General features: G+C 42.5%; 2 protein-coding genes across 3 annotated transcripts in view; one reads left to right on the top strand and one right to left on the bottom strand.

Annotated features, from left to right (window-relative positions):
• alpk3a (alpha-kinase 3a) overlaps window positions 1-27,771 on the bottom strand; it is a 68,634-nt gene that overhangs the window by 25,384 nt on the left and 15,479 nt on the right. The window lies entirely within an intron of this gene.
• Window positions 10,565-27,771, top strand: part of malt3 (MALT paracaspase 3) — a 48,565-nt gene continuing 31,358 nt past the window's right edge. Inside the window, exons 1-7 of one of the 2 annotated variants that reach the window (XM_061925225.2) lie at window positions 10,565-10,817; window positions 10,891-11,036; window positions 21,717-21,876; window positions 23,088-23,263; window positions 23,705-23,801; window positions 24,211-24,246; window positions 24,323-24,526. In XM_061925225.2, coding sequence (XP_061781209.1) covers window positions 10,808-10,817; window positions 10,891-11,036; window positions 21,717-21,876; window positions 23,088-23,263; window positions 23,705-23,801; window positions 24,211-24,246; window positions 24,323-24,526 — 829 coding nt within the window. In that variant the 5' untranslated portion in view covers window positions 10,565-10,807. The remainder of the gene's footprint in view (window positions 10,818-10,890; window positions 11,037-21,716; window positions 21,877-23,087; window positions 23,264-23,704; window positions 23,802-24,210; window positions 24,247-24,322; window positions 24,527-27,771) is intronic. The other variant, XM_061925226.2, reaches the window with a different exon arrangement.

Here is a 27,771-nt window from a genome sequence, read left to right as displayed (position 1 = left end):
AACTGCCTATCATAGAGGCGCATGTGTTGCCAGCAGGGGCCTATTTTTAGCGGGCCCACAAATAGGTGCAAGAGCACATCAGATTTTCCAAAACCACTTCAGACTTAACAGAGAGGTGTAACAAATATCAACAGGTACTGTCTGGACAAAACATTTGATCAATACCACAAATCCAATATTGATCGGGATAAGTTGGAAAAAAGTGCTAGATCATCTGTGAGCCTCCAAAACGTGTTTGCTGTGAAGACTGGTGGCTAGATGCAGATGATGACACCTCATGCTTTGCTAAATAGACAGTATGCCCCTCCCTCATGCTATGTTGCAACACATGGTTAAAACATACATCACGCTGCATACACTTCATATCAATGACACAAACAAGGCCAATGTGAAAATATTAAGCTGCATTATGCAATGATTAAAAAAATATATATACAGGTAAAAGCCAGTAAATTAGAATATTTTGAAAAACTTGATTTATTTCAGTAATTGCATTCAAAAGGTGTAACTTGTACATTATATTTATTCATTGCACACAGACTGATGCATTCAAATGTTTATTTCATTTAATTTTGATGATTTGAAGTGGCAACAAATGAAAATCCAAAATTCCGTGTGTCACAAAATTAGAATATTACTTAAGGCTAATACAAAAAAGGGATTTTTAGAAATGTTGGCCAACTGAAAAGTATGAAAATGAAAAATATGAGCATGTACAATACTCAATACTTGGTTGGAGCTCCTTTTGCCTCAATTACTGCGTTAATGCGGCGTGGCATGGAGTGGATGAGTTTCTGGCACTGCTCAGGTGTTATGAGAGCCCAGGTTGCTCTGATAGTGGCCTTCAACTCTTCTGCGTTTTTGGGTCTGGCATTCTGCATCTTCCTTTTCACAATACCCCACAGATTTTCTATGGGGCTAAGGTCAGGGGAGTTGGCGGGCCAATTTAGAACAGAAATACCATGGTCCGTAAACCAGGCACGGGTAGATTTTGCGCTGTGTGCAGGCGCCAAGTCCTGTTGGAACTTGAAATCTCCATCTCCATAGAGCAGGTCAGCAGCAGGAAGCATGAAGTGCTCTAAAACTTGCTGGTAGACGGCTGCGTTGACCCTGGATCTCAGGAAACAGAGTGGACCGACACCAGCAGATGACATGGCACCCCAAACCATCACTGATGGTGGAAACTTTACACTAGACTTCAGGCAACGTGGATCCTGTGCCTCTCCTGTCTTCCTCCAGACTCTGGGACCTCGATTTCCAAAGGAAATGCAAAATTTGTATGGTTGGGTGATGGTTTGGGGTGCCATGTCATCTGCTGGTGTCGGTCCACTCTGTTTCCTGAGATCCAGGGTCAACGCAGCCGTCTACCAGCAAGTTTTAGAGCACTTCATGCTTCCTGCTGCTGACCTGCTCTATGGAGATGGAGATTTCAAGTTCCAACAGGACTTGGCGCCTGCACACAGCGCAAAATCTACCCGTGCCTGGTTTACGGATCATGGTATTTCTGTTCTAAATTGGCCCGCCAACTCCCCTGACCTTAGCCCTATAGAAAATCTGTGGGGTATTGTGAAAAGGAAGATGCAGAATGCCAGACCCAAAAACGCAGAAGAGTTGAAGGCCACTATCAGAGCAACCTGGGCTCTCATAACACCTGAGCAGTGCCAGAAACTCATCGACTCCATGCCACGCCGCATTAATGCAGTAATTGAGGCAAAAGGAGCTCCAACCAAGTATTGAGTATTGTACATGCTCATATTTTTCATTTTCATACTTTTCAGTTGGCCAACATTTCTAAAAATCCCTTTTTTGTATTAGCCTTAAGTAATATTCTAATTTTGTGATACACGGAATTTTGGATTTTCATTTGTTGCCACTTCAAATCATCAAAATTAAATGAAATAAACATTTGAATGCATCAGTCTGTGTGCAATGAATAAATATAATGTACAAGTTACACCTTTTGAATGCAATTACTGAAATAAATCAAGTTTTTCAAAATATTCTAATTTACTGGCTTTTACCTGTATATATACAATTGAAGAGTTCAGGCGCAAAAACAATAAACGCCATTGCCGCCGATATTGAGCTGTGATGTACCAAAAAATAGTTTACATCATTCTCTACGAAGAGGTAAATTACATTTTATTTTATCTTTCGCATTTCACTAATGAATATTCCGTTTTAGTTCAGAAACGGACAAACGCCACGCTCTCTTCCTGACACAAGCAGACAAATCCATCAGACCAATGAGTGCATCCGTGCATCAAAACTTGATGGCATCATCCAATATTGTTGCGCCCATTGTTCGCTTGCTCCGTGTCTGTTTTGCCGCGACTGTAACGAGATGAAAGCATCAATAATGGTTATGGTTTTGGTACGAGCCTATTTCAAACATGCATACATTACAACAGGGGTCACCAACGCGGTGCCCGCGGACACCAGGTCGCCCGTAAGGACCAGATGAGTAGCCCGCTTGCCTGTTCTAAAAATAGCTCAAATAGCAGCACTTATCAGTGAGCTGCCTCTATTTTTTAAATTGTATTTATTTACTAGAAAGCTGGTCTCGCTTTGCTCGACAATTTTAATACTAAGAGAGACAAAACTCAAATAGAATTTGAAAATCCAAGAAAATATTTTAAAGACTTGGTCTTCACTAACTGACAAAGAAACAGATAACAGATTTGGTGTCCAGTTCAAAGTGTGACATGATTTATTTAAAAATTTGAGAGTTGATATTTGTATTTTGCATGAGTTATTATTTCTACAAACATGGTGCAAAGTAATTCATGATTTGTTAAAAAATGTTAGTGGCTAGCTAGATAAAATGGGACATTGTGATTTCACAAGACTGTCTTAGAAGTGATCATTTGAAAATGTTCAATTTGAAAAATGTGCACTTAGAGAAAATATAAAAATAAAGTGTTGCATATTGATATTTATCTGTTTCTATATATATTTATTGGGATAAATCATTAAGATGATCAGTGTTTCCACAAAGATAAATATCATTACTTATTAATAATAACATAGAGTTTAAGGTAAATTGAGCAAAATGGCTATTTCTGGCAATGTATTTAAGTGTGTATCAAACTGGTAGCCCTTCGCATTAATCAGTACCCAAGAAGTAGTTCTTGGTTTCAAAAAGGTTGGTGACCCCTGCATTACAATATATGTGATGCATCACATATTCCCATTTTCTCATGACAACATGTCCAAAAAAGAAGTACAAAGAAGCTGATCTTATCCAGTCCTTAGTAACTTTGATGAAATCAGTAAACATGTGGTGCCCTTGCCTACTGGGCTCAATATGAAACTCTGTCCTGATAGATCTGTGAGCAAGAAATGGTTACACGGTGCGGTGGGAAAACTCCCGTCTATGACCTGTGTACATAATGTGCAGAATACATATGTGTAGCCACTGCTGTCTCAAACTGTGTCTTGTGTTTACTCTGCTGTTGTTGTCTTGTGACGTAGCGGCCAATGTAAACCCAGGATTCCCTCCCGCCCCCTCCCGGCAGGGTTCAAACATCCAAACAAACACTTTTTTTGGACCAAATTAATTCACTATAGTATTGGAATAACATTCCTCTGAAAAAACAGATCTGTTTTTACAATTTTTTTAGAGCCTTCCCAGCAGACACAAGACATTAAAACAAATAGAGAACTTGTTGAATTAGGTCCTGACGTCGAGCAACTCAAACAATAACGTTGAAACAACATGCTGTTTGACGACGTTTAATCAATGTTGGGTTCTGACGTTGAATTGAGCATTGAATTTTGGGTCATTTCCCTACCAATATTCTACAACACAAATGCAACTGTGGCAGAACATGCTTTTTGACGACGTTTATTCAATGTCAGGTTGTGACGTTGATTTGACCTTTCAAATTTGGTCATTTCCCAACCAACAACGTGGATCCAACTTTGGACATCAACGTTGTCTCAATTTTTCAAATACAGCTATCTTGCAACTTTGTTTCAAAGTCAGTTTTAAAGGACAGGTACTGTATGTATAATCAACAATGTATTGAGCCTGCTGGGAGGTTGACACCATAGGAGAAGTCTGTATTTGCAAAAAAAAACAAAAAAAACCCTTTCTTTGGAGGTATCTGTTTTTTACGGAGCCCCTAAAGCAGGGGTGTCAAACTCAAATACAGAGTGGGCCAAAATTTAAAACTGAACAAAGCCGCGGGCCAAGGTTGAACAAATTCACCTTTTAATAGGGACCCAAACAAGTTTTGCATTGAATATTGAACAAGCAAGGCTTATATAACTTTATAGTGACATGCAAAATCGAGTTTCAAATAATAATAATAATAATGAAAAAATATCAATGGCATATCAAACACAATTTAAATAAAAATTGAATGCCTCTTTTCTATTTGCAGCCTTCTGATGTAAATATCAACATTAACTTTTTCCACAGGCTAATAAATGTGAAAATAAAATAACAATGAATAAAACAACTATTCAGGACTTTAAACTGCTCAGTTTGCAACACACTGATCTAATCTGATGTGCCCAAGCCAGATACCCGCCATATTTTCTTGGATGCTAGTTCATTAATGTCGGGGCTCAGGCTTTGAGCTGAGGCAACCTTCATTATCGAACGAAGGTGTTCATCAGTCATTATATCATAAGTCTTGGGGGCGTGCCTTAAATGCACTGTCTTTAACGTACTCTACGAGCTGTCGTCACGTCTGCTTTTCAGACCCAGTCACAAGATATGTGCGGCTTCTGTACGCACACACGAGTGAATGCAACGCATACTTCATCAACAGCGATACAGGTAGTCATTCTTGTTTGGTGTGGATTCACAGTGTGGCGTATATTTCTAACAGTGTTAGAGTTTTTTTTATTCGGCTACACTCAGTGTAACCTGTATCGCTGTTGAAGAAGTATGCGTTGCATTCAATTGTGTGTGCGTGCAGAAGCCACTCATTGGACTGTCTGAAAAGCAGACGTGACGATTTTCGGGAGGGGCGCTGAAGTTTGGAAGACACCCGGGAGGGTTGGCAAGAATTAGAATTAGCGGTGTTACTGCGGCACCGCCGCAATATATAATCGGCGGGCCAGCTTTAGTGTTAATTTGATATCGCCTCAAGGGCCAAGAGAAATTACACGGCGGGCCAAATTTGGCCCGCGGGCCAGAGTTTGATACCCATGCCCTAAAGGGACATGGAGGGGAAAAAATGTTTTTGCAAGATTTTGCAAAATGCTTTTTCCTATGTCAGTGAACCGGAAGTAAAACAGACACAGCAATGGTGAACCGGAAGTGAAACCGACAACGCGATGGAGGAGCCTACCCATCATCCGTGGGAGAAGTTTCTTGATTTCTATTTTAGTATTGGCCTAACATATAAAGACATCAAATCGTATTATGGTCCCACAACAGAGCACAGAGCATGCTCCTGCTCCTCTATCGCTGTGTCTGTTTTACTTCCGGTTCACTGACGTAGGAAAAAAACCTTTTGCGAGATCCCGCAGAAAGTATTGTGAGATCTCGCAAAAGTTTGAGTATATTTCGAACATGCAAGCATACAACATGATACATCACAATTTCCAGTTTCTATTTTCAACATGTTCGAAAAGGAGTAGGAAGAAGCAGAGCTTATTTAATCCTACCCCTTTTCCTTTACATAGCAGTTGCTAAAACTTTTGTTCACTTCCTGTTCTCAATTTATTCACAATATACTCCATGAGTAATCACAATAAAAATAAACAAATAAATGATAATTGGTGAAGTAAGTTATATTTCATATGATGAGATGAGTAAGATTATTTTGAGAATGAATGAATGGATGGATGAAATAAATTCAGAATGTTTATCATGGTTTGTCTTCTTTGTACTTTGTAAACACTTTAAGTTTGAAGAGTTTCTTGAAGTGGATCATATTAGTACATTGTTTGATTGCTTTGCTTAATCCATTTCATAATTTAATTCCACATACTGATATACTGAAGGTCTTAAGTGTTGTACGTGCATACAAATGTTTTAAACTACATTTTTCTCTAAGATTATATTTCTCCTCAGCGAGATCTCGCAAAACATCCATGTCCCTTTAGAGCAGGGGTCCCCAAACTTTTGACTCGGGGGGCCGCATTGGGTTAAAACATTTTGGTCGGGGCCGGGTTGTGTGTATATATATATATATATATATATATATATATATATATACATACATATATATATATATACATATATATATATATATATATATATATATATATATATATATATATATATATATATATATATATATATATATATATATATATATATATATATACATATATATGTCTTAATAAGGTTATCCAAAAAATAGTGCTCGATACCGTAGTAGAGCGCAATATATGTATGTGTGGGAAAAAAATCACAAGACTATTTCATCTCTACAGGCCTGTTTCATGAGGGGGGGTACCCTCAATCATCAGGAGATTTTAATGGGAGCATTCGCATACCATGGTTTATATAGGGCACAGAGTGGGTGGGTACAGGCTGGCCTAGGGGCGTGGTGATTGGCTCATGTGTTACCTAGGAGGTGTTTCCGTCTATGGCGGCATTCAAAACCAGATGGAACAATCACAAGGCTTCTTTCAGGAACAAAAACCTGCGAAATACCACAGAACTCAGCAAACACATTTGGGACCTCAAAGACAATAATGTTGAATATTCAATAACATGGCAAATTCTTGCATCCAGCACACCTTACAATAGTGGTAATAAAAGATGCAACCTATGCTTGAAAGAGAAACTGTTTATTATTTACCGTCCAGACCTGTCATCCCTCAACAAGCGCAGCGAAATTGTAACAGCATGCCGCCATAGACGGAAACACCTCCTAGGTAACACATGAGCCAATCACCACGCCCCTAGGCCAGCCTGTACCCACCCACTCTGTGCCCTATATAAACCATGGTATGCGAATGCTCCCATTAAAATCTCCTGATGATTGAGGGTACCCCCCCTCATGAAACAGGCCTGTAGAGATGAAATAGTCTTGGGATTTTTTTCCCACACATACATATATATATATATATATATATATATATGTATTAGTCAAGGTTTGTTTCAGGGAAACAATTGATTATATATATAAACCTGCGAAACAGGCTTGTAGGGATGACATAGCCTCTGTGTTTTTCCTGACCTAACGTAAATATATATATATATATTCCTCGCGCACTAATAGACTAAAAAGAGCGCGCACTTGCCGATGATGTCACGTTATCGATGGGAAAATAAAATTTTAGACAATATGATTTGCCTGAGCCCGGAGGAGAAACCGAGAGTAACAAGCGGTAGAAAATGAATTAAAAAGGACAGATAAAAAAAAAAGTAATTAAAAAAAAAAGAATTTTTATTTTTATTTTTTTTTAACTTGGGAGTCCCTGCGGGCTGGGTTTTGGACGCTGATGGGCCTTATATGGCCCGCGGGCCGTAGTTTGGGGACCCCTGCTTTAGAGCCTCCGTAGTTTTTCAATCAATCAATCAATCTTTATTTATATAGCCCTAAATCACAAGTGTCTCAAAGGGCTGCACAAGCCACAACGACATCCTCGGTACAAAGCCCACATAAGGGCAAGGAAAAACTCACCCCAGTGGGACGTCGATGTGAATGACTATGAGAAACCTTGGAGAGGACCGCATATGTGGGTAACCCCCCCCCCTCTAGGGGAGACCGAAAGCAATGGATGTCGAGTGGGTCTGACATAATATTGTGAGAGTCCAGTCCATAGTGGATCCAACATAATAGTAAGAGTCCAGTCCATAGTGGGGCCAGCAGGACACCATCCCGAGCGGAGACGGGTCAGCAGCGCAGAGATGTTCCCAGCCGATGCACAGGCGAGCGGTCCACCCCGGGTCCCGACTCTGGACAGCCAGCACTTCATCCATGGCCACCGGACCTGTGCCCCCCCCCCCCTCAAGGAAAAGGGGAGCAGAGGAGAAAAGAAAAGAAACGGCAGATCAACTGGTCTAACAGGGGGGCTATTTAAAGGCTAGAGTATACAAATGAGTTTTAAGATGGGACTTAAATGCTTCTACTGAGGTAGCATCTCTAATTGTTACCGGGAGGGCATTCCATAGTACTGGAGCCCGAATAGAAAACGCTCTATAGCCCGCAGACTTTTTTTGGGCTCTGGGAATCACTAATAAGCCGGAGTTCTTTGAACGCAGATTTCTTGCCGGGACATATGGTACAATGCAATCGACAAGATAGGACGGAGCTAGACCGTGTAGTATTTTATACGTAAGTAGTAAAACCTTAAAGTCACATCTTAAGTGCACAGGAAGCCAGTGCAGGTGAGCCAGTATAGGCGTAATATGATCAAACTTTCTTGTTCTTGTCAAAAGTCTAGCAGCCGCATTTTGTACCAACTGTAATTTTTTAATGCTAGACATAGGGAGACCCGAAAATAATACGTTACAGTAGTCGAGACGAGACGTAACGAACGCATGAATAATGATCTCAGCGTCGCTAGTGGATAAAATAGAACGAATTTTAGCGATATTACGGAGATGAAAGAAGGCCGTTTTAGTAACACTCTTAATGTGTGATTCAAAGGAGAGAGTTGGGTGGAAGATAATACCCAGATTCTTTACTGATTCGCCTTGTGTAATTGTTTGGTTGTCAAATGTTAAGGTGGTATTATTAAATAAATGTCGGTGTTTAGCAGGACCGATAATCAGCATTTCCGTTTTCTTGGCGTTGAGTTGCAAGAAGTTAGCGGACATCCATTGTTTAATTTCATTAAGACACGCCTCCAGCTGACTACAATCCGGCGTGTTGGTCAGCTTTAGGGGCATGTAGAGTTGGGTGTCATCAGCATAGCAATGAAAGCTAACACCGTATTTGCGTATGATGTCGCCTAGCGGCAGCATGTAAATACTAAAGAGTGCAGGGCCAAGAACCGAACCCTGAGGAACTCCGCACGTTACCTTAACATAGTCCGAGGTCACATTATTATGGGAGACGCATTGCATCCTGTCAGTAAGATAAGAGTTAAACCACGACAACATTTTCCTGAAATAAAATTACAAAATGATCAAAATTATTTTTTTGTAATAATTGTGCATTTTTTTTAATTGGTTGTTTTAACGATTCAATTGCAACCCGCATCAGCAAAATGACAGCGACGCTGAGATCATTATTCATGCGTTCGTTACGTCTCGTCTCGATTACTGTAACGTATTATTTTCGGGTCTCCCTATGTCTAGCATTAAAAGATTACAGTTGGTACAAAATGCGGCTGCTAGACTTTTGACAAGAACAAGAAAGTTTGATCATATTACGCCTATACTGGCTCACCTGCACTGGCTTCCTGTGCACTTAAGATGTGACTTTAAGGTTTTACTACTTACGTATAAAATACTACACGGTCTAGCTCCAGCCTATCTTACCGATTGTATTGTACCATATGTCCCGGCAAGAAATCTGCGTTCAAAGAACTCCGGCTTATTAGTGATTCCCAGAGCCCAAAAAAAGTCTGCGGGCTGTAGAGCGTTTTCTATTCGGGCTCCAGTACTATGGAATGCCCTCCCGGTAACAATTAGAGATGCTACCTCAGTAGAAACATTTAAGTCCCATCTCAAAACTCATTTGTATACTCTAGCCTTTGAATAGCCCCCCTTTTTTTAGACCAGTTGATCTGCCGTTTCTTTTCTTTTCTCCTCTGCTCCCCCCTATCCCTTGTGGAGGGGAAGACACACAGATCCGGTGGCCATGGATGGGGTGCTGGCTGTCCGGGGTCGGGACCCGGGGTGGACCGCTCGCCTGTATATTGGTTGGGAACATCTCTGCGCTGCTGACCCGTCTCCGCTCGGGATGGTTTCCTGCTGACCCCACTGTGGACTGGACTCTTACTGTTATGCTGGATCCACTATGGACTGGACTCTCACAATATTATGTCAGACCCACTCGACATCCATTGCATTCGGTCTCCCTAGAGGGGGGGGGGGTTACCCACATATGCGGTCCTCTCCAAGGTTTCTCATAGTCATTCACATCGACGTCCCACTGGGGTGAGTTTTTCCTTGCCCTTATTTGGGCTATACCGAGGATGTCGTTGTGGCTTGTGCAGCCCTTTGAGACACTTGTGATTTAGGGCTATATAAATAAACATTGATTGATTGATTGATTGAACTGCAGAATGGGATTTTTGTTTTTGAAATCATCAAATATACAAAGAATCATATCATAGGAGTGGAATTATCATTTCAAGCATACGCTTCACACTTTGTAATTTCCTCCTGGTAAACAAACTGCTCATCTTCTACGGGCACAAGGATATGAACGCGGAGGCGTAATACCGTAATGCGTAAAAAACGGTCTCCTCCTGCTTTTCTTTCAGACGCACTTTTAAACATGGTCTCGCTTTAACACTTTGTGTGCATAGAAATGCGCTTGTTTGAGATTATATCACACCAGCGACCTCAATAAACGGCAAATCCGTGGTTTTAAATCAATTGAGCTGCGTCTGTAGTTGGGGCTTTACGGTATTGTCTGGTTCTGGGAAAGAGAGGAGGGTTTATTAAAATCATTCAAGGTTATAAAAGTACTGATAAGCGAAACTGTCTCCACAGCATCGACGCTGCCGGTGCAGAGCTGATGGCAGCTATGCGCTCCTGCTATCTTTGTCGTTGTGTAGTAGGATTTAAAAAGGCTAAAAGAGGGAAGTATATAGGGTAACTTTCAGCGCGCTATAAACAGCTCGACATTCGATTAGTAGCATCTTTTTACAGTAAATGTCGCATCTGAAAGGAACACGTCGCGGGTAAAAATAAGGAAATGCACCGTTAAACATAATGATCGCAGGTGAGTTGAGTGGGACGTGTTGTGACGTACATCAACAACCTGGCCTGGGACTTTACCAACACGCCATAATAAGAGTCTGCCGCCTTGTTTTCAGACATTGTGATTGTGCGCCAACCTGTCTCTGTGTGTGTGCCTGTCCACTGCAAGGCCACGCTGAGTGTCCGTGCTGAGGGTGCAAGCGTCCTCAGCTACCAGTGGTTCACCAGCGATGGCAAAAAGGTATGTACACCTGCGTTTCTCAAAGTGTGGGGAATAGAGACATGACAGGTGGGGGCGCGAGGAACGGGAGGACATTTCACTTTAATTATTTAAAAAAAAATTATATTCTTAGATTTTTTTTTTTTTTACTATGCTTTCATTTTCTATACACACTGTAAATCAATTTGTGATTCTGTCTGTGGAATCCGCTATACAGGTAAAAGCCAGTAAATTAGAATATTTTGAACAACTTGATTTATTTCAGTAATTGCATTCAAAAGGTGTAACTTGTACATTATATTTATTCATTGCACACAGACTGATGCATTCAAATGTTTATTTCATTTAATTTTGATGATTTGAAGTGGCAACAAATGAAAATCCAAAATTCCGTGTGTCACAAAATTAGAATATTACTTAAGGCTAATACAAAAAAGGGATTTTTAGAAATGTTGGCCAACTGAAAAGTATGAAAATGAAAAATATGAGCATGTACAATACTCAATACTTGGTTGGAGCTCCTTTTGCCTCAATTACTGCGTTAATGCGGCGTGGCATGGAGTTGATGAGTTTCTGGCACAGCTCAGGTGTTATGAGAGCCCAGGTTGCTCTGATAGTGGCCTTCAACTCTTCTGCGTTTTTGGGTCTGGCATTCTGCATCTTCCTTTTCACAATACCCCACAGATTTTCTATGGGGCTAAGGTCAGGGGAGTTGGCGGGCCAATTTAGAACAGAAATACCATGGTCCGTAAACCAGGCACGGGTAGATTTTGCGCTGTGTGCAGGCGCCAAGTCCTGTTGGAACTTGAAATCTCCATCTCCCTAGAGCAGGTCAGCAGCAGGAAGCATGAAGTGCTCTAAAACTTGCTGGTAGACGGCTGCGTTGACCCTGGATCTCAGGAAACAGAGTGGACTGACACCAGCAGATGACATGGCACCCCAAACCATCACTGATGGTGGAAACTTTACACTAGACTTCAGGCAACGTGGATCCTGTGCCTCTCCTGTCTTCCTCCAGACTCTGGGACCTCGATTTCCAAAGGAAATGCAAAATTTGCATGGTTGGGTGATGGTTTGGGGTGCCATGTCATCTGCTGGTGTCGGTCCACTCTGTTTCCTGAGATCCAGGGTCAACGCAGCCGTCTACCAGCAAGTTTTAGAGCACTTCATGCTTCCTGCTGCTGACCTGCTCTATGGAGATGGAGATTTCAAGTTCCAACAGGACTTGGCGCCTGCACACAGCGCAAAATCTACCCGTGCCTGGTTTACGGACCATGGTATTTCTGTTCTAAATTGGCCCGCCAACTCCCCTGACCTTAGCCCCATAGAAAATCTGTGGGGTATTGTGAAAAGGAAGATGCAGAATGCCAGACCCAAAAACGCAGAAGAGTTGAAGGCCACTATCAGAGCAACCTGGGCTCTCATAACACCTGAGCAGTGCCAGAAACTCATCGACTCCATGCCACGCCGCATTAACACAGTAATTGAGGCAAAAGGAGCTCCAACCAAGTATTGAGTATTGTACATGCTCATATTTTTCATTTGCATACTTTTCAGTTGGCCAACATTTCTAAAAATCCCTTTTTTGTATTAGCCTTAAGTAATATTCTAATTTTGTGACACACGGAATTTTGGATTTTCATTTGTTGCCACTTCAAATCATCAAAATTAAATGAAATAAACATTTGAATGCATCAGTCTGTGTGCAATGAATAAATATAATGTACAAGTTACACCTTTTGAATGCAATTACTGAAATAAATCAAGTTGTTCAAAATATTCTAATTTACTGGCTTTTACCTGTATAAATAAATGTAAATTACTTATTTTTCCTGTAGGCTTTACATTTTTCGGTAGGAGCGAAAGTTTGACAGACATAGCAACAGTAACTAATGGGGGCGGGGCTAAGCGGATCAAACTTTCGCGCGGATGGGTAGCAGGCTAATGTGTGAACCACAATTACACAAAATGGAAACATGTGGTTCCTCTCTTTAAAAAGGGGAACCGGAGGGTGTGTTCTAACTATCGTGGGATCACACTCCTCAGCATTCCCGGTAGGGTCTATTCAGGTGTACTGGAGAGGAGGCTACGCCGGATAGTCGAACCTCGGATTCAGGAGGAACAGTGTGGTTTTCGTCCTGGTTGTGGAACTGTGGACCAGCTCTATACTCTCGGCAGGGTCCTTGAGGGTGCATGGGAGTTTGCCCAACCAGTCTACATGTGCTTTGTGGACTTGGAGAAGGCATTCGACCGCGTCCCTCGGGAAGTCCTGTGGGGAGTGCTCAGAGAGTATGGGGTTTCGGACTGTCTGATTGTGGCGGTCCGCTCCCTGTATGATCAGTGTCAGAGCTTGGTTCGCATTGCCGGCAGTAAGTCGGACACGTTTCCGGTGAGGGTTGGACTCCGCCAAGGCTGCCCTTTGTCACCGATTCTGTTCATAACTTTTATGGACAGAATTTCTAGGCGCAGTCAAGGCGTTGAGGGGATCCGGTTTGGTGGCTGCAGGAGTTCAAGTACCTCGGAGTCTTGTTCACGAGTGAGGGAAGAGTGGATCGTGAGATCGACAGGCGGATCGGTGCGGCGTCTTCAGTAATGCGGACGCTGTATCGATCCGTTGTGGTGAAGAAGGAGCTGAGCCGGAAGGCAAAGCTCTCAATTTACCGGTCGATCTACGTTCCCATCCTCACCTATGGTCATGAGCTTTGGGTTATGACCGAAAGGACAAGATCACGGGTACAAGCGGCCGAAATGAGTTTCCTCCGCCGGGTGGCGGGGCTCTCCCTTAGAGATAGGGTGAGAAGCTCTGTCATCCGGGGGAAGCTCAAAGTAAAGCCGCTGCTCCTCCACATTGAGAGGAGCCAGATGAGGTGGTTCGGGCATCTGGTCAGGATGCCACCCGAGCGCCTCCCTAAGGAGGTGTTTAGGGCATGTCCGACCGGTAGGAGGCCACGAGGAAGACCCAGGACACGTTGGGAAGACTATGTCTCCCGGCTGGCCTGGGAACGCCTCGGGATCCCCCGGGAGGAGCTGGACGAAGTGGCTGGGGAGAGGGAAGTCTGGGCTTCCCTGCTTAGGCTGCTGCCCCCGCGACCCGACCTCGGATAAGCGGAAGAAGATGGATGGATGGATGGATACATTTGTGACTGGCACCTCAAAGGTCGTCGAACCAGAGCCAGAGCCAGCGCCTGCAGAAAAACAAAAATCTGACGGGGCTAATCAACCATAAAGCCAACCGAAAAGAAAATATGATGAAGGGTATCTTAATGCTCTTGGACTCACGGCAGTGGTGGTGGAGGCAGAGGAGAGACCCCTGTGTGTTCTGTGTCTAAAAGCGCTAGCAGCAGACAGCATGAGAGCCAACAAATTAAAGAGACACCTCGAGACCACACACCCCAATCACGTCAATAAGCCACTTGATTTCTTTCAAAGAAAACTGACAGAGTACCGTCAACAGGAGAAGCGCATGGTAAAAGCTACATGAGTAAACAGTAACGCTCAAATGGCTTCATATAGAGTTGCATACAGAATTGCACAATGCAAAAAAACACATGTTTTGTCCTCGGTTTCACCTATGTGCTTATTTAGGTGTCTTAATTTAATAATAATCAGGCAACACGTTTCAACTCAATGCCTCGGATCGCTCCCGTTTATTAACAACTTCGAGAGTCCAAACTCTCCCTCCCTCCCGTGACGTCACACACTGAACACATGCTACGGTGGCTCGGACATGACAAAACAGTACATGACACCTCACACAATTGCTGAGCAGCTCATTCTCCCCGCTGCAATAGACCTGGTGTCAGTCATGCTTAGTTATTAGGGCCCGCAATGGCCCATTGCAAAAGGACTCCCACAGGGAGGCTTTGTGTATGTCATGTGTGCCTTCCTTGGGTGAAGCCAGCTTTACAGCTATGTTGTTATTATGCTGTTTGTTACTTATGTATGTTATGTTGCAGCTATTTAAAATAGTTTTGTCAATTTGTTCTGGCCTGAAATAAATTGGCCCTTTGAAACATATCTTTGTCTTTGTGTGTTGTATGTAGAGCACATTGCTTAGCAGAGTTCAGTGATGCAAATGCATGCCAAGTTGATCAACAGATTGTATTATTCTCCAGTGCAATAACAGTACTGAAATGAAGGCTAAAAGGGCATTAATGGGAGCTTTAAAAAAAAAAAAAAGAAGTAACTAAATAGTAACGTTTCACAGTAACACATTACTTTTTTTTGGAAGTAACTGAGTTAGTAACTGAGTTACTTTTGAAATAAAGTAACTAGTAACTGTAACTAGTGACTGGTTTTCAGTAACTAACCCAACACTGCCTAGATGTCACAATAGCAATTGTTTGTATCTTTGTAGATTATGCTACATATGTCAAATAAATAAACCACATGATGTTGGTGCACCAGTCGAGGGAAATGAGCAAACTACGTATAGTCGCGATCAAAAGTTTACATACACTTGTAAAGAACATAATGTCATGGCTGTCTTGAGTTTCCAATAATTTCTACAACTCTTATTTTTTTGTGATAGAGTGACTGGAGCACATAGTTGTTGGTCACAAAACACATTCATGAAGTTTGGTTCTTTTATTAATTTAATATGGGTCTACTGAAAATGTGACCAAATCCGCTGGGTCAAAAGTATACATACAGCAATGTTAATATTTGGTTACATGTTCCTTGGCAAGTTTCACTGCAATAAGGCGCTTCTGGCAAGCTTCTGGTTGAATTTCTGACCACTCCTCTTGACAAAATTGGTGCAGTTCAGCTAAATTTGTCGGTTTTCTGACATGGACTTGTTTCTTCAGCATTGTCCACACGTTATTAAGTCAGGACTTTTGGAAGGCCATTCTAAAACCCTAATTCTAGCCTGATTCCTTTACCACTTTTGACGTGTGTTTGGGGTCATTGTCCTGTTGGAACACCCAACTGCGCCCAAGACCCAACCTCTGGGCTGATGATTTTAGGTTGTCCTTAAGAATTTGGAGGTAATCCTCCTTTTTCATTGTCCCATTTACTCTCTGTAAATCACCAGTTCCATTGGCAGCAAAACAGGCCCGGAGCATAATACTACCACCACCATGCTTGACGGTAGGCCTGGTGTTTCTGGGATTAAAGGCCTCACATTTTCTCCTCCAAACATATTGCTAGGTATTGTGGCAAAACAGCTCAATTTTTGTTTCATATACATCATATGGACAAAGATAAGACCTTCTGGAGGAAAGTTCTGTGGTCAGGGAGAGGAAGGGGTAAAGTGTGCCTGAGTCAGCAGTAGAGAGACTGACAGATGAGGAGAGACGATTGATTGAACTGAGGAAAAGCGAGAAATTTGTTGGACATACCGACAAGAAACGGCATCAAAAGTATCGGTCCCAGCATACTAGCATCAATCCAATACCAATACCCTTACTATAGATATTTCGATTGATACACCCACCTCTAACGACACCTGTGTAAGGGGTGTGATCACTGCAGGATGCAGAATTAATGTGTTTTGCTTCTTGACTTCTGTGTGTAAATACCGCAATAAATACGGGACTTATTGTTACAGCTCGGATGCATCAATTTGACAGGACTTCTGTGTGTAGGTGAATAATGGTTGATAAAGAAACCCCTCACATCTCGCCTTGCTGTGTTAACCTAAACTGACTAATTATCCATCCATCCATCCATTTTCTACCGCTTATTCCCTTTGGGGTCGCGGGGGGCGCTGGAGCCTATCTCAGCTACAATCGGGCGGAAGGCGGGGTACACCCTGGACAAGTCGCCACCTCATCACAGGGCCAACACAGATGGACAGACAACATTCACACTCACATTCACACACTAGGGACCATTTAGTGTTGCCAATCAACCTATCCCCAGGCGCATGTCTTTGGAGGTGGGAGGAAGCCGGAGTACCCGGAGGGAACCCACGCAGTCACGGGGAGAACATACAAACTCCACACAGAAAGATCCCGAGGCCGGGATTGAACTCACGACTACTCAGGACCTTCGTATTGTGAGGCAGACGCACTAACCCTTCTGCCACCGTGCTGCCCTGACTAATTATCATATTGTGTAAATAGGTTCTGTGTATAAATCACTGGCAAATAAACACACAACCACTGATTGACACCTCTGTATGAAAGAAGCTAATATCACATACAATTATTTGCAATGTACAACATGGTATCAAATTCTGTCAAGTTGTATCACATCTTAATTGGAGTGAGTTAAGGCTGCAGCTAACGATTATTTTTCTATCGATTAATCTATAGATTATTTTTTCGATTAATCGGTTAATCTATAGATTATTTTTTCGATTAATCTATAGATTATTTTTCCTTTTACCGATTATTTTTTTTATTCAAAATGAAGATGAAAAAATAAATTTAGGCCAGTTTTTTCCAAAGGCATGACTTATTTACAAAAAAAAAAGTATGGCCACTCAGTCAACATTGACAACAACATGACAAAATATTCTGTAACAATGTAAACATTTAAAACTTTTAACATTTAACAAAATTAAAAGTAGCTTATTTGCTTTTTAATGTGGACATATAAAAGTAAACATCCAGTGCAAATCTTAATATTCTGCAATAGTATAAGCATTTCAAAAGTAAAAGTATTGCTTATTTTGCTTTAAAATGTACAAAAATAAAGATAAACATCCAATACAAAAAAGTGCAAAACGAAATATTCTGTAGCAGTGTAAACATTTCAACAAAAGAAAAATTATTGCTTATTTTGCTTAATAACACAACAATGATAGTATGATTAAAGTGAAAGTTAATTGTTCGTTTGTACATAGTATATGTAACTGTTAATGTTGTAAAAGGTATTTGCACAACTAATTAACGTTAGCGTCTTTGTAAACACTGAACAGGCACGCCAAACGCGCCTCTCAGAGCGAAACGGTGTTTTAGTTTATGAATTTACAACGCAGATACAAATGACACATTCATGTTTTTGTGTAATGATGACAACGTATACTCACGCGGACGATTGACTAGTTGATGGTGATGGCAAGATCGCTGTCGGGTGTTTTCTTTTCAAATGTTCGTTCATAGCCGTTGTGCTGCTATGATAGGCCATTTCCGCTCGACACAGTGTGCATACAACAACTGTCAAGTGTTTTGCTTTTTTCGCTGTGCTTATCCCACACTTGAAGGGATGTACCAATGCTAAATGTGGCTTCTGGATTTCACTCAAAAGACCAGACCGCAGTTACTTTTTCCTTTTATTTTCCTTTAGTTTGCAACAGTTTTTCCAACGAAGAAACAGCTTCTTTTTTCTTCTTTAGTCATTTTAGCAGTCTTTAGCAGTGTTAGTAGACTTTAGTAGACTTTAGTTTCTTTAGCTGTCATTAGCTGTCTTTAGTAGCCTTTAGTAGCCTTTAGCTTCTTTAGTAGGTGAAAAACCTTTAAGGACAAAACACCACAAGATTAACATGCTGTAAAAAATCAATCAATTATCAATCCCATAATTTACAATTATTAATTAGGCAATCAAACTCTTAACCATTAAACAAGTGCAGGAAAATGGACACATCTTTTCCCTTTAAGTTAAAACAGATTTTAAATAAATTGTCTCAACATAAATGCACCAAGATATATATAAAATACATTTAAACCCAGAAACACAATAGATAAATGCAGCAGAAAACCCAATTTGCAAATACATAAATACCTAACCAATTAACCACCTATTTAGATACATATTTAAAATCCATATTCAATATAAATATATTATTAAATTAGCAGTGAAACACTCAATCTTAAACGCCGTCTACTGGTAGAAAAATGCCCCTTTTTCTATGCCTTCACCAGCAGCCAATGATCCAACACAGTTAAATCCAACACTTGAAGTTGAGTGACTTCACCCCCCTGATGAAGCAAACTGCTCCAACATTTATCAAACTAAGCAAAGAATATCAACACTTCCTTACTAAACAACAGTTACACAAAACACCGTGTGTATTTAGCCTCCAGACTAAGCACGCTACATGCACCCCCCCCCCCCCCCCCCATCTCACCAGCGCAACAGGTGCGCCACACCCACAAAGAGAACTAAAGTGCAATCTTACCGGCTGTCCGTTCAGCTATTGGTTTTGGTACACTTTTGGCACAACTCTGGGTTTTCTGTAACAAACTAAACCTTTTTCCACTCTGCGCTGGCGTCTTTTGTACTCCTTGATTTGACACAGCGGTCTAATTACCGGGCTCGCGCACCAGCAGATGAGACGGGAGCGCGCCGCGTTATACCTGCGCGTGAACGTAAACTGATCGGTTCTGATCATATAAGCCGATTGGCCGAAATAATGCCGAATTATATACATTTCCTGGGGTTGCCTAGGTGAATAGGGATGCGGATGTGCTCTAAGATAAAATACAATTTTATTAACTGGGGTTTGGCTGGTTGCTCAGCAGCCACGGTTGCGAGCTCGCGCGTCAGCTGACGAGACAGCTGTTCGCCGCTACAACATTATTAGGCCGTTTATTGAAACACTCCCACACTTTTGACGACTTTTGGCGTGCTTTTTTCCCCTCGCTCGCACCGCTCACATCGTCTGCTTTGCGCTCCGCCATGACGGTAGTCCATCCATCCATCCATCTTCTTCCGCTTATCCGAGGTCGGGTCGCGGGGGCAGCAGCCTAAGCAGGGAAGCCCAGACTTCCCTCTCCCCAGCCACTTCGTCCAGCTCCTCCCGGAGGATCCCGAGGCGTTCCCAGGCCAGCCGGGAGACATAGTCTTCCCAGTGTGTCCTGGGTCTTCCCCGTGGCCTCCTACCGGTCGGACGTGCCCTAAACACCTCCCGAGGGAGGCGATCGGGTGGCATCCTGACCAGATGCCCGAACCACCTCATCTGGCTCCTCTCGATGTGGAGGAGCAGCGGCTTTACTTTGAGCTCCCCCCGGATGACAGAGCTTCTCACCCTATCTCTAAGGGAGAGCCCTGCCACCCGGCGGAGGAAACTCATTTCGGCCGCTTGTACCCGTGATCTTGTCCTTTCGGTCATAACCCAAAGCTCATGACCATAGGTGAGGATGGGAACGTAGATCGACCGGTAAATTGAGAGCTTTGCCTTCCGGCTCAGCTCCTTCTTCACCACAACAGATCGATACAGCGTCCGCATTACTGAAGACGCCGCACCGATCCTCCTGTCGATCTCACGATCCACTCTTCCCTCACTCGTGAACAAGACTCCGAGGTACTTGAACTCCTCCACTTGGGGCAGGGTCTCCTCCCCAACCCGAAGATGGCATTCCACCCTTTTCCGGGCGAGAACCATGGACTCGGACTTGGAGGTGCTGATTCTCATCCCAGTCGCTTCACACTCGGCTGCGAACCGATCCAGCGAGAGCTGAAGATCCTGGCCAGATGAAGCCATCAGGACCACATCATCTGCAAAAAGCAGAGACCTAATCCTGCAGCCACCAAACCAGATCCCCTCAACGCCTTGACTGCGCCTAGAAATTCCGTCCATAAAAGTTATGAACAGAATCGGTGACAAAGGGCAGCCTTGGCGGAGTCCAACCCTCACCGGAAACGTGTCCGACTTACTGCCGGCAATGCGAACCAAGCTCTGACACTGATCATACAGGGAGCGGACCGCCAAAATCAGACAGTCCGATACCCCATACTCTCTGAGCACTCCCCACAGGACTTCCCGAGGGACACGGTCGAATGCCTTCTCCAAGTCCACAAAACACATGTAGACTGGTTGGGCAAACTCCCATGCACCCTCAAGGACCCTGCCGAGAGTATAGAGCTGGTCCACAGTTCCACGACCAGGACGAAAACCACACTGTTCCTCCTGAATCCGAGGTTCGACTATCCGGCGTAGCCTCCTCTCCAGTACACCTGAATAGACCTTACCGGGAAGGCTGAGGAGTGTGATCCCACGATAGTTAGAACACACCCTCTGGTTCCCCTTCTTAAAGAGAGGAACCACCACCCCGGTCTGCCAATCCAGAGGTACCGCCCCCGATGTCCACGCGATGTTGCAGAGTCTTGTCAACCAAGACAGCCCCACAGCATCCAGAGCCTTAAGGAACTCCGGGCGGATCTCATCCACCCCCGGGGCCTTGCCACCGAGGAGCTTTTTAACTACCTCAGCAACCTCAGCCCCAGAAATAGAAAAGCCCACCACAGATTCCCCAGGCACTGCTTCCTCATAGGAAGACGTGTTGGTGGGATTGAGGAGGTCTTCGAAGTATTCCCTCCACCGATCCACAACATCCGCAGTCGAGGTCAGCAGAACACCATCCTCACCATACACGGTGTTGATAGTGCACTGCTTCCCCTTCCTGAGGCGGCGGTTGGTGGTCCAGAATCGCTTCGAAGCCATCCGGAAGTCGTTTTCCATGGCTTCCCCGAACTCCTCCCATGTCCGAGTTTTTGCCTCCGCAACCGCTGAAGCCGCACACCGCTTGGCCTGTCGGTACCTGTCCGCTGCCTCAGGAGTCCTATGAGCCAAAAGAACCCGATAGGACTCCTTCTCATGACGGTAGTGTGACGTAAATATGCGACGCATCGACGCACAAAAACGGCGTCGACGTATTTACGTAACCGATGACGTCGACTACGTCGACGCGTCGTTTCAGCCTTAGAGTGAGTCATCACATGACAATGGGAGTTGTATCTTAAATGTGTAAATTGTTGACAGTGTAATAAGATTTTTGATTGATGATTTGTTCTTCTTCTTAACTTCCCAAGCCCAATGGACCACCACTAAATGTGTATGGTGGAACTCAAGCAGACCTGACCATTGAGGCCAAAAAAAGCCAATGCTACGTGTGCCGGGTGAACGATATCTTTTCCAACTGTGTGTTCAGCGAGTGGGTGAAAGTCAAGGTGCTGGACATTGGTGTATCAGGTAGGAAGGAGAAATACTTTCTGAGACCCGATCTCTCTAAAATCCATCATGGGTTTCGATAAGGCCGACACATAAACTAATGCTACAGAAACAGTGGAGACATGAATAGTACAACAACATGAATACGCCAAGAAAGTGTGTTTGTTTGACAAGCAATAAAATACATTACAGCACTAAAAATTATTCAACCTTGCTGTTCTATGCTAATCTGTCCAGGCATAATTTCTATTGCATATTTGCTAGGAGCGTACAAAAAATCATCCTGATTCTGAATCAATTGATAATTAAAAAAAAAAACACACAAAAAAAATTTGTTGTTTGTTGTTATTATTATTTATTTTAATGAGAATCAATTTAAAAAAACATTTTTTTAGGCCATCTCCATGCAACCAGAAGTAGATTTTCCAACCTGTAACCTGTTTTGAAAAGGTTTCAATATAATTTAATTCCAAATAATACAGCGGCTTCTAAAGGACATGAAAATAATATATGTTTTTTTTAGCTGTAGTCCGTATGGGCCACAGTGGTACTCAGTTGTAATACACTTTTCCACCACTTGTGACAGTAATGACAATATCAAACAAAAAGTCTGAAGCTAAAGACATACAAAAGTTTCTTATGCGCAAAAATTATGACTAAAGTGGCAAAACTGTATTTTCATTTGCACTTGAATTTTATCGACTGTTCAGTTAAGAATAAAAAAACAATTTATTATTAATTTAGTTAGAATGTATTCATTTTAACACCGCATAATTGTATGTACATGTATGTTTGATCCGTTTTTACGTGTCCCTTTTTTGCAGTATATAATCTTTGTGGTTTTTTTGTTTCATATAATTTGTTTACTGGTTTATCCTGGTAAAGTGTAAGTAGGTTAGATATCATTATTGAATACGACTAAAATCAAGAGTAAAATGACGAATTAAGTGTTAATATTTGAGTGGGCCCTGGGCCCCTAAGTAGTGTAAATGTTTGGCCCTGAGGTCAAAAAGATTTAGAACCCCTTAAATAATACATTGCAGGAATTGGTTTGAATCGAGAATTGTGAATCAAGAATCGGTTCTGAATCAAATTGTCGCCCCAGGCCTCAGAATGGGATCAAATCGTTAGGTGCCCAAAGTTTCACAGCCCTAATACTTGCATACTACCAGATATGTCCTCGAATGGTTTATCAATACTTTTGTGGGTGTTTTTAAAAAAAACTATTTTAGGTCTGCCACTGCAGTGGAAGGGGGAGCCCCACATCGCTATCAACCTAAAACCACAGACGGTCCAACTCGGTGCAAAGATTACACTTCGCTGTGTTGCTTTTGGCAACCCTGCACCAAAATATGAATGGTACAAAAATGGAAATCTGCTGTGTGACGAGATCAGTGACACTCTCCAGGTAAGGAAGCACCAATACTGTGGCAGTAGAGTGACTCATGCATCCTATTTTGAAAGACGGGTTAATATTTAGCCAAATTAAAGTTAAAAAGTTAAAGTACCAATGATTGTCACACACACACACTAGGTGTGGCGAGATTATTCTCTGCATTTGACCCATCACCCTTGATCACCCCCTGGGAGGTGAGGGGAGCAGTGGGCAGCAGCGGTGGCCGCGCCCGGGAATCATTTTTGGTGATTTAACCCCCAATTCCAACCCTTGATGCTGAGTGCCAAGCAGGGAGGTAATGGCTCCCATTTTTATAGTCTTTGGTATGACTCGGCCGGGATTTGAACTCACAACCTACCGATCTCAGGGCGGACACTCTAACCACTAGGCCACTCAATGTTTGGTTGTTAGCGCTGTGGTGTATAATCATACGTGCTATTGTGCTACTTGTAGATTGACCGCGCCAGGGCCGAACACAAAGGAACGTACTTGTGCTCGATGTCTAACGTGCTGCAGGAGATATGGAGCAAAGACGTGGAAGTGAATGTGGGTAAGTCCCAGTTAAAACTCAGAAAATATTTCCTTTTTTTTTTCTTCTCTCACTTCTTTAGTTTCTTCTAACATGTTACATGAATAGCACATTTCTTTCACATTCACTTCGTCCTGGTTTGGAACTCAGCCTTTTAATTGTTTCCATTATGCTGGAGGTACTTTGCTGTTTCTACAGAATAAAAAAGGAAGTTGTTAGAATTCAAAGGGTGTACAGTATTTGGTCTGAGCCTAACATACACACAGGAAGGGGATGAAACAAACAGACTACATTACCAGACTACGAGCGACATCCTTTTTGCTGCTTATTTTGTAGTGTGTGTTTTATTGCAACACTTTGTGCAATCATTTGACTCTTTGTACATTAAAAAATGCTGACTGTGTTTTTTTTTGTTTTTTTTTCCTTTAAGTGCAAAATGGTCAACTTCCTCTATCAGCGCATGCAGGTACACTTATCGAAGGGTTTCATTTTCATGCTGTTGTGAAGAAATCTTGCCTAATTTGAATCATGATGTGTTTTAGCTGTTGACAAAGTTGCCTTGCTCATCGGTAACTTGAGTTACTCCCACCACCCTCGCTTACTGGCCCCCATGATGGATGTACATGAGCTGGCCAACCTCCTGCAGCAGCTTGGCTTCCGAGTGGTGTCCTTGCTGGATCTCACCAAAGTGGAGATGCTGGTTGCTGTGGACAAGTTCATTAACCTTCTAGACAAAGGAGTTTATGGTAAGTGTCATTTTTAAAGGTCACATATACCATTTTGTTTGTCTTAAAAAGTCTCAGAGGTTCTATAATAGACCATCCATCCATTTTCTATGCTTTCGGGGTCGCTGGAGCCCAGCTGCACTCGGAGTGAAGCACCCCAACAAAAATAGACAACCTTCACACTCACATTCACACACTAGGGACCATTTAGTGTTGCCAATCAACCTATCCCCAGGTGCATGTCTTTGGAGGTGGGAGGAAGCTGGAGTGCCTGAAGGGAACCCACGCAGTCACGGGGAGAACATGCAAACTCCACAAAGAAAGACCCCGAGCCTGGGGATCGAACCCAGGACCTTTTTATTGTGAGGCACACGCACTATCGTGCTGCCCTTCATAATAGTGTTATCTAAAATTTAGCCTTGATGCTGGAATTTAGACAGTTTACTGAGAACACGTTTCGCGTGCCTGTAGCTTTAATGCCAATGAGCTGTGTTGCTCCAGGAAGAAACAATTTTCTGCACTTGTTCCTTTTTTTTTTTTACATATACACTGTGACTTTGCAATAGGGATGTAACAATATGAACATTTCATATCATGGTTATTGTGAGCAAACTTATCATGGTTATCATTATTGTTAAGTGTGCTCAAAAAGTACTTTGAAATCATTAGATTCCTTAAAAAAACTAAAATTAATTGTATGTTTTATGTACAATGACAATAAAGATATATTCTATTCTATTATATTCTTATGCTTCACCGATAAGAGTGTTCAGCGGTCCTTGAACACACCGTAAAAACACCTCCATGTCATATTTCTGTGACTACCGTATTTTTCGGAGTATAAATCGCTCCGGAGTACCGTATTTTCCGCACTATAAGGCGCACCGGATTATTAGCCGCACCTTCAATGAATGGCATATTTCATAACTTTGTCCACCAATAAGCCGCCCCGGACTATAAGCCGCGCCTACGCTGCGCTAAAGGGAATGTCAAAAAAACAGTCAGATAGGTCAGTCAAACTTTAATAATATATTGAAAACCAGCGTTCTAACAACTCTGTCCCAAAATGTACGCAAATGTGCAATCACAAACATAGTAAAATTCAAAATAGTGCAGAGCAATAGCAACATAATGTTGCTCGAACGTTAATGTCACAACACACAAAATAAACATAGCGCTCACTTTCTGAAGTTATTCTTCATTCGTAAATCCTTCGTCTTCGGTGTCCGAAGTGAAAAGTTGGGCAAATGTGAGATCCAAAATGGACGGTTCCGTCTCGTCGAAGTCATCGGAGTCAGTGTCACTGTTATCCAGCAGTTCTGCGAATCCTGCCTTCCGGAAAGCTCGGACCACAGTTGTGACCGAAATATCTGCCCAGGCATTTACGATCCACTGGCAGATGTTGGCGTCGTCTGGCGCTGCCTCCGTCTTAGTGAATGTGTGTTCGCCTTCTGTCATCCATTGTTCCCACGCAGTTAGCAGTCTAGCTTCGAATGCCCTGTTGACACCAATATCTAGCGGCTGGAGGTCTTTTGTCAATCCACCCGGAATGACGGCGAGTATTGAATTAAGCGCGTAAGCGTGTCTCTTAAAGTGATGTTATGAGCTAGCAAATATAACAACTACACTACCCAGCATGCAACGATAGTTACGAGCATGCGCGGTAGCCCTGAGAAGCGTTGTATGCTGGGAGTTAGAATGTGGTTATGAGCACGCTGTGAGTAAACGTTGAGAACTCAGTTAACACGCCTCGTCTGCATTATTTATAATTAGACAGACAACACACTTAATAGGAGCCATTTTGGGGTCTTTACATAAACACACAAATGGAAATGAAACGTCACATATCCCAGCATGCACCGCGCGCTTCTTCGTCATCCACTGTTCCCACGCAGTTAGCAGTCTAGCTTCGAATGCCCTGTTGACACCAATATCTAGCGGCTGGAGGTCTTTTGTCAATCCACCCGGAATGACGGCGAGTATTTAATTAAGCGCGTAAGCGTGTCTCTCAATGTGCTGTTATGAGCTAGCAAATATAACAACTACACTACCCAGCATGCAACGATAGTTACGAGCATGCACGGTAGCCCTGAGAAGCGTTGTTGTATGCTGGGAGTTAGAATGTGGTTATGAGCACGCTGTGAGTAAACGTTGAGAACTCAGTTAACACGCCTCGTCTGCATTATTTATAATTAGACAGACAACACACTTAATAGGAGCCATTTTGGGGTCTTTACATAAACACACAAATGGAAATGAAACGTCACATATCCCAGCATGCACCGCGCGCTTCTTCTTCTTCCGGGGGCGGGTGGTTGCTTACAGTAGAAGAAGAAGCGCTTCCTGTTCTATGGGGGCGGGTGCTTACCTTGGCGGTTGCTTGCGTAGAAGAAGAAGCGCTTCCTGCTCTACCGGGAAAAAAGATGGCGGCTGTTTACCGAAGTTGCGAGAACGAAACTTTATGAAAATGAATCTTAATATTTATCCATATATAAAGCGCACCGGGTTAAAAGCCGCACTGTCAGCTTTTGAGTAAATTTGTGGTTTTTAGGTGCGGCTAATGGTGCGGAAAATACGGTATAAGTCGCACCGGCCGAAAATGCATAATAAAGAAGGGAAAAAAAACATATGTAAGTCGCATTTTTGGGGGAAATTTATTTGATAAAAGCCAACACCAAGAATAGACGTTTGAAAGGCAATTTAAAATAAATAAAGAATAGTGAACAACGGGCTGAATAAGTGTACGTTATATGAGGCATAAATAACCAACTGGTATGTTAACGTAACATATTATGGTAAGAGTCATTCAAATAACTATAACATATAGAACATGCTATACGTTTACCAAACAATCTGTCACTCCTAATCGCTAAATCCCATGAAATCTTATACGTCTAGTCTCTTACGTGAATGAGCTAAATAATATTATTTGATATTTTACGGTAATGTGTTAATAATTTCACACATAAGTCGCTCCTGAGTATAAGTCGCACCCCCGGCCAAACAATGAAAAAAAACTGCGACTTATAGTCCGAAAAATACGGTATACATTGATTACTCTGGGCCAAGAGAGCACAGCTTGTAGGTTTTTGATTGATTGATTGAAACTTTTATTAGTAGATTGCACAGTGAAGTACATATTCCATACAATTGACCACTAAATGGTAACACCCGAATAAGTTTTTCAACTTGTTTAAGTCGGGGTCCACGTAATCAATTCATGGTATCATGTATCAATGTAAACAATTGAATAACTCAGTTACTCA

This window comes from Nerophis lumbriciformis, linkage group LG29 (genome assembly GCF_033978685.3).
Source record: "Nerophis lumbriciformis linkage group LG29, RoL_Nlum_v2.1, whole genome shotgun sequence".
NCBI lineage: Eukaryota > Metazoa > Chordata > Actinopteri > Syngnathiformes > Syngnathidae > Nerophis > Nerophis lumbriciformis.
The sequence above is the reverse complement of the archived record's forward strand: the minus strand, read 5'-3'. Positions and strand labels throughout refer to the sequence as shown.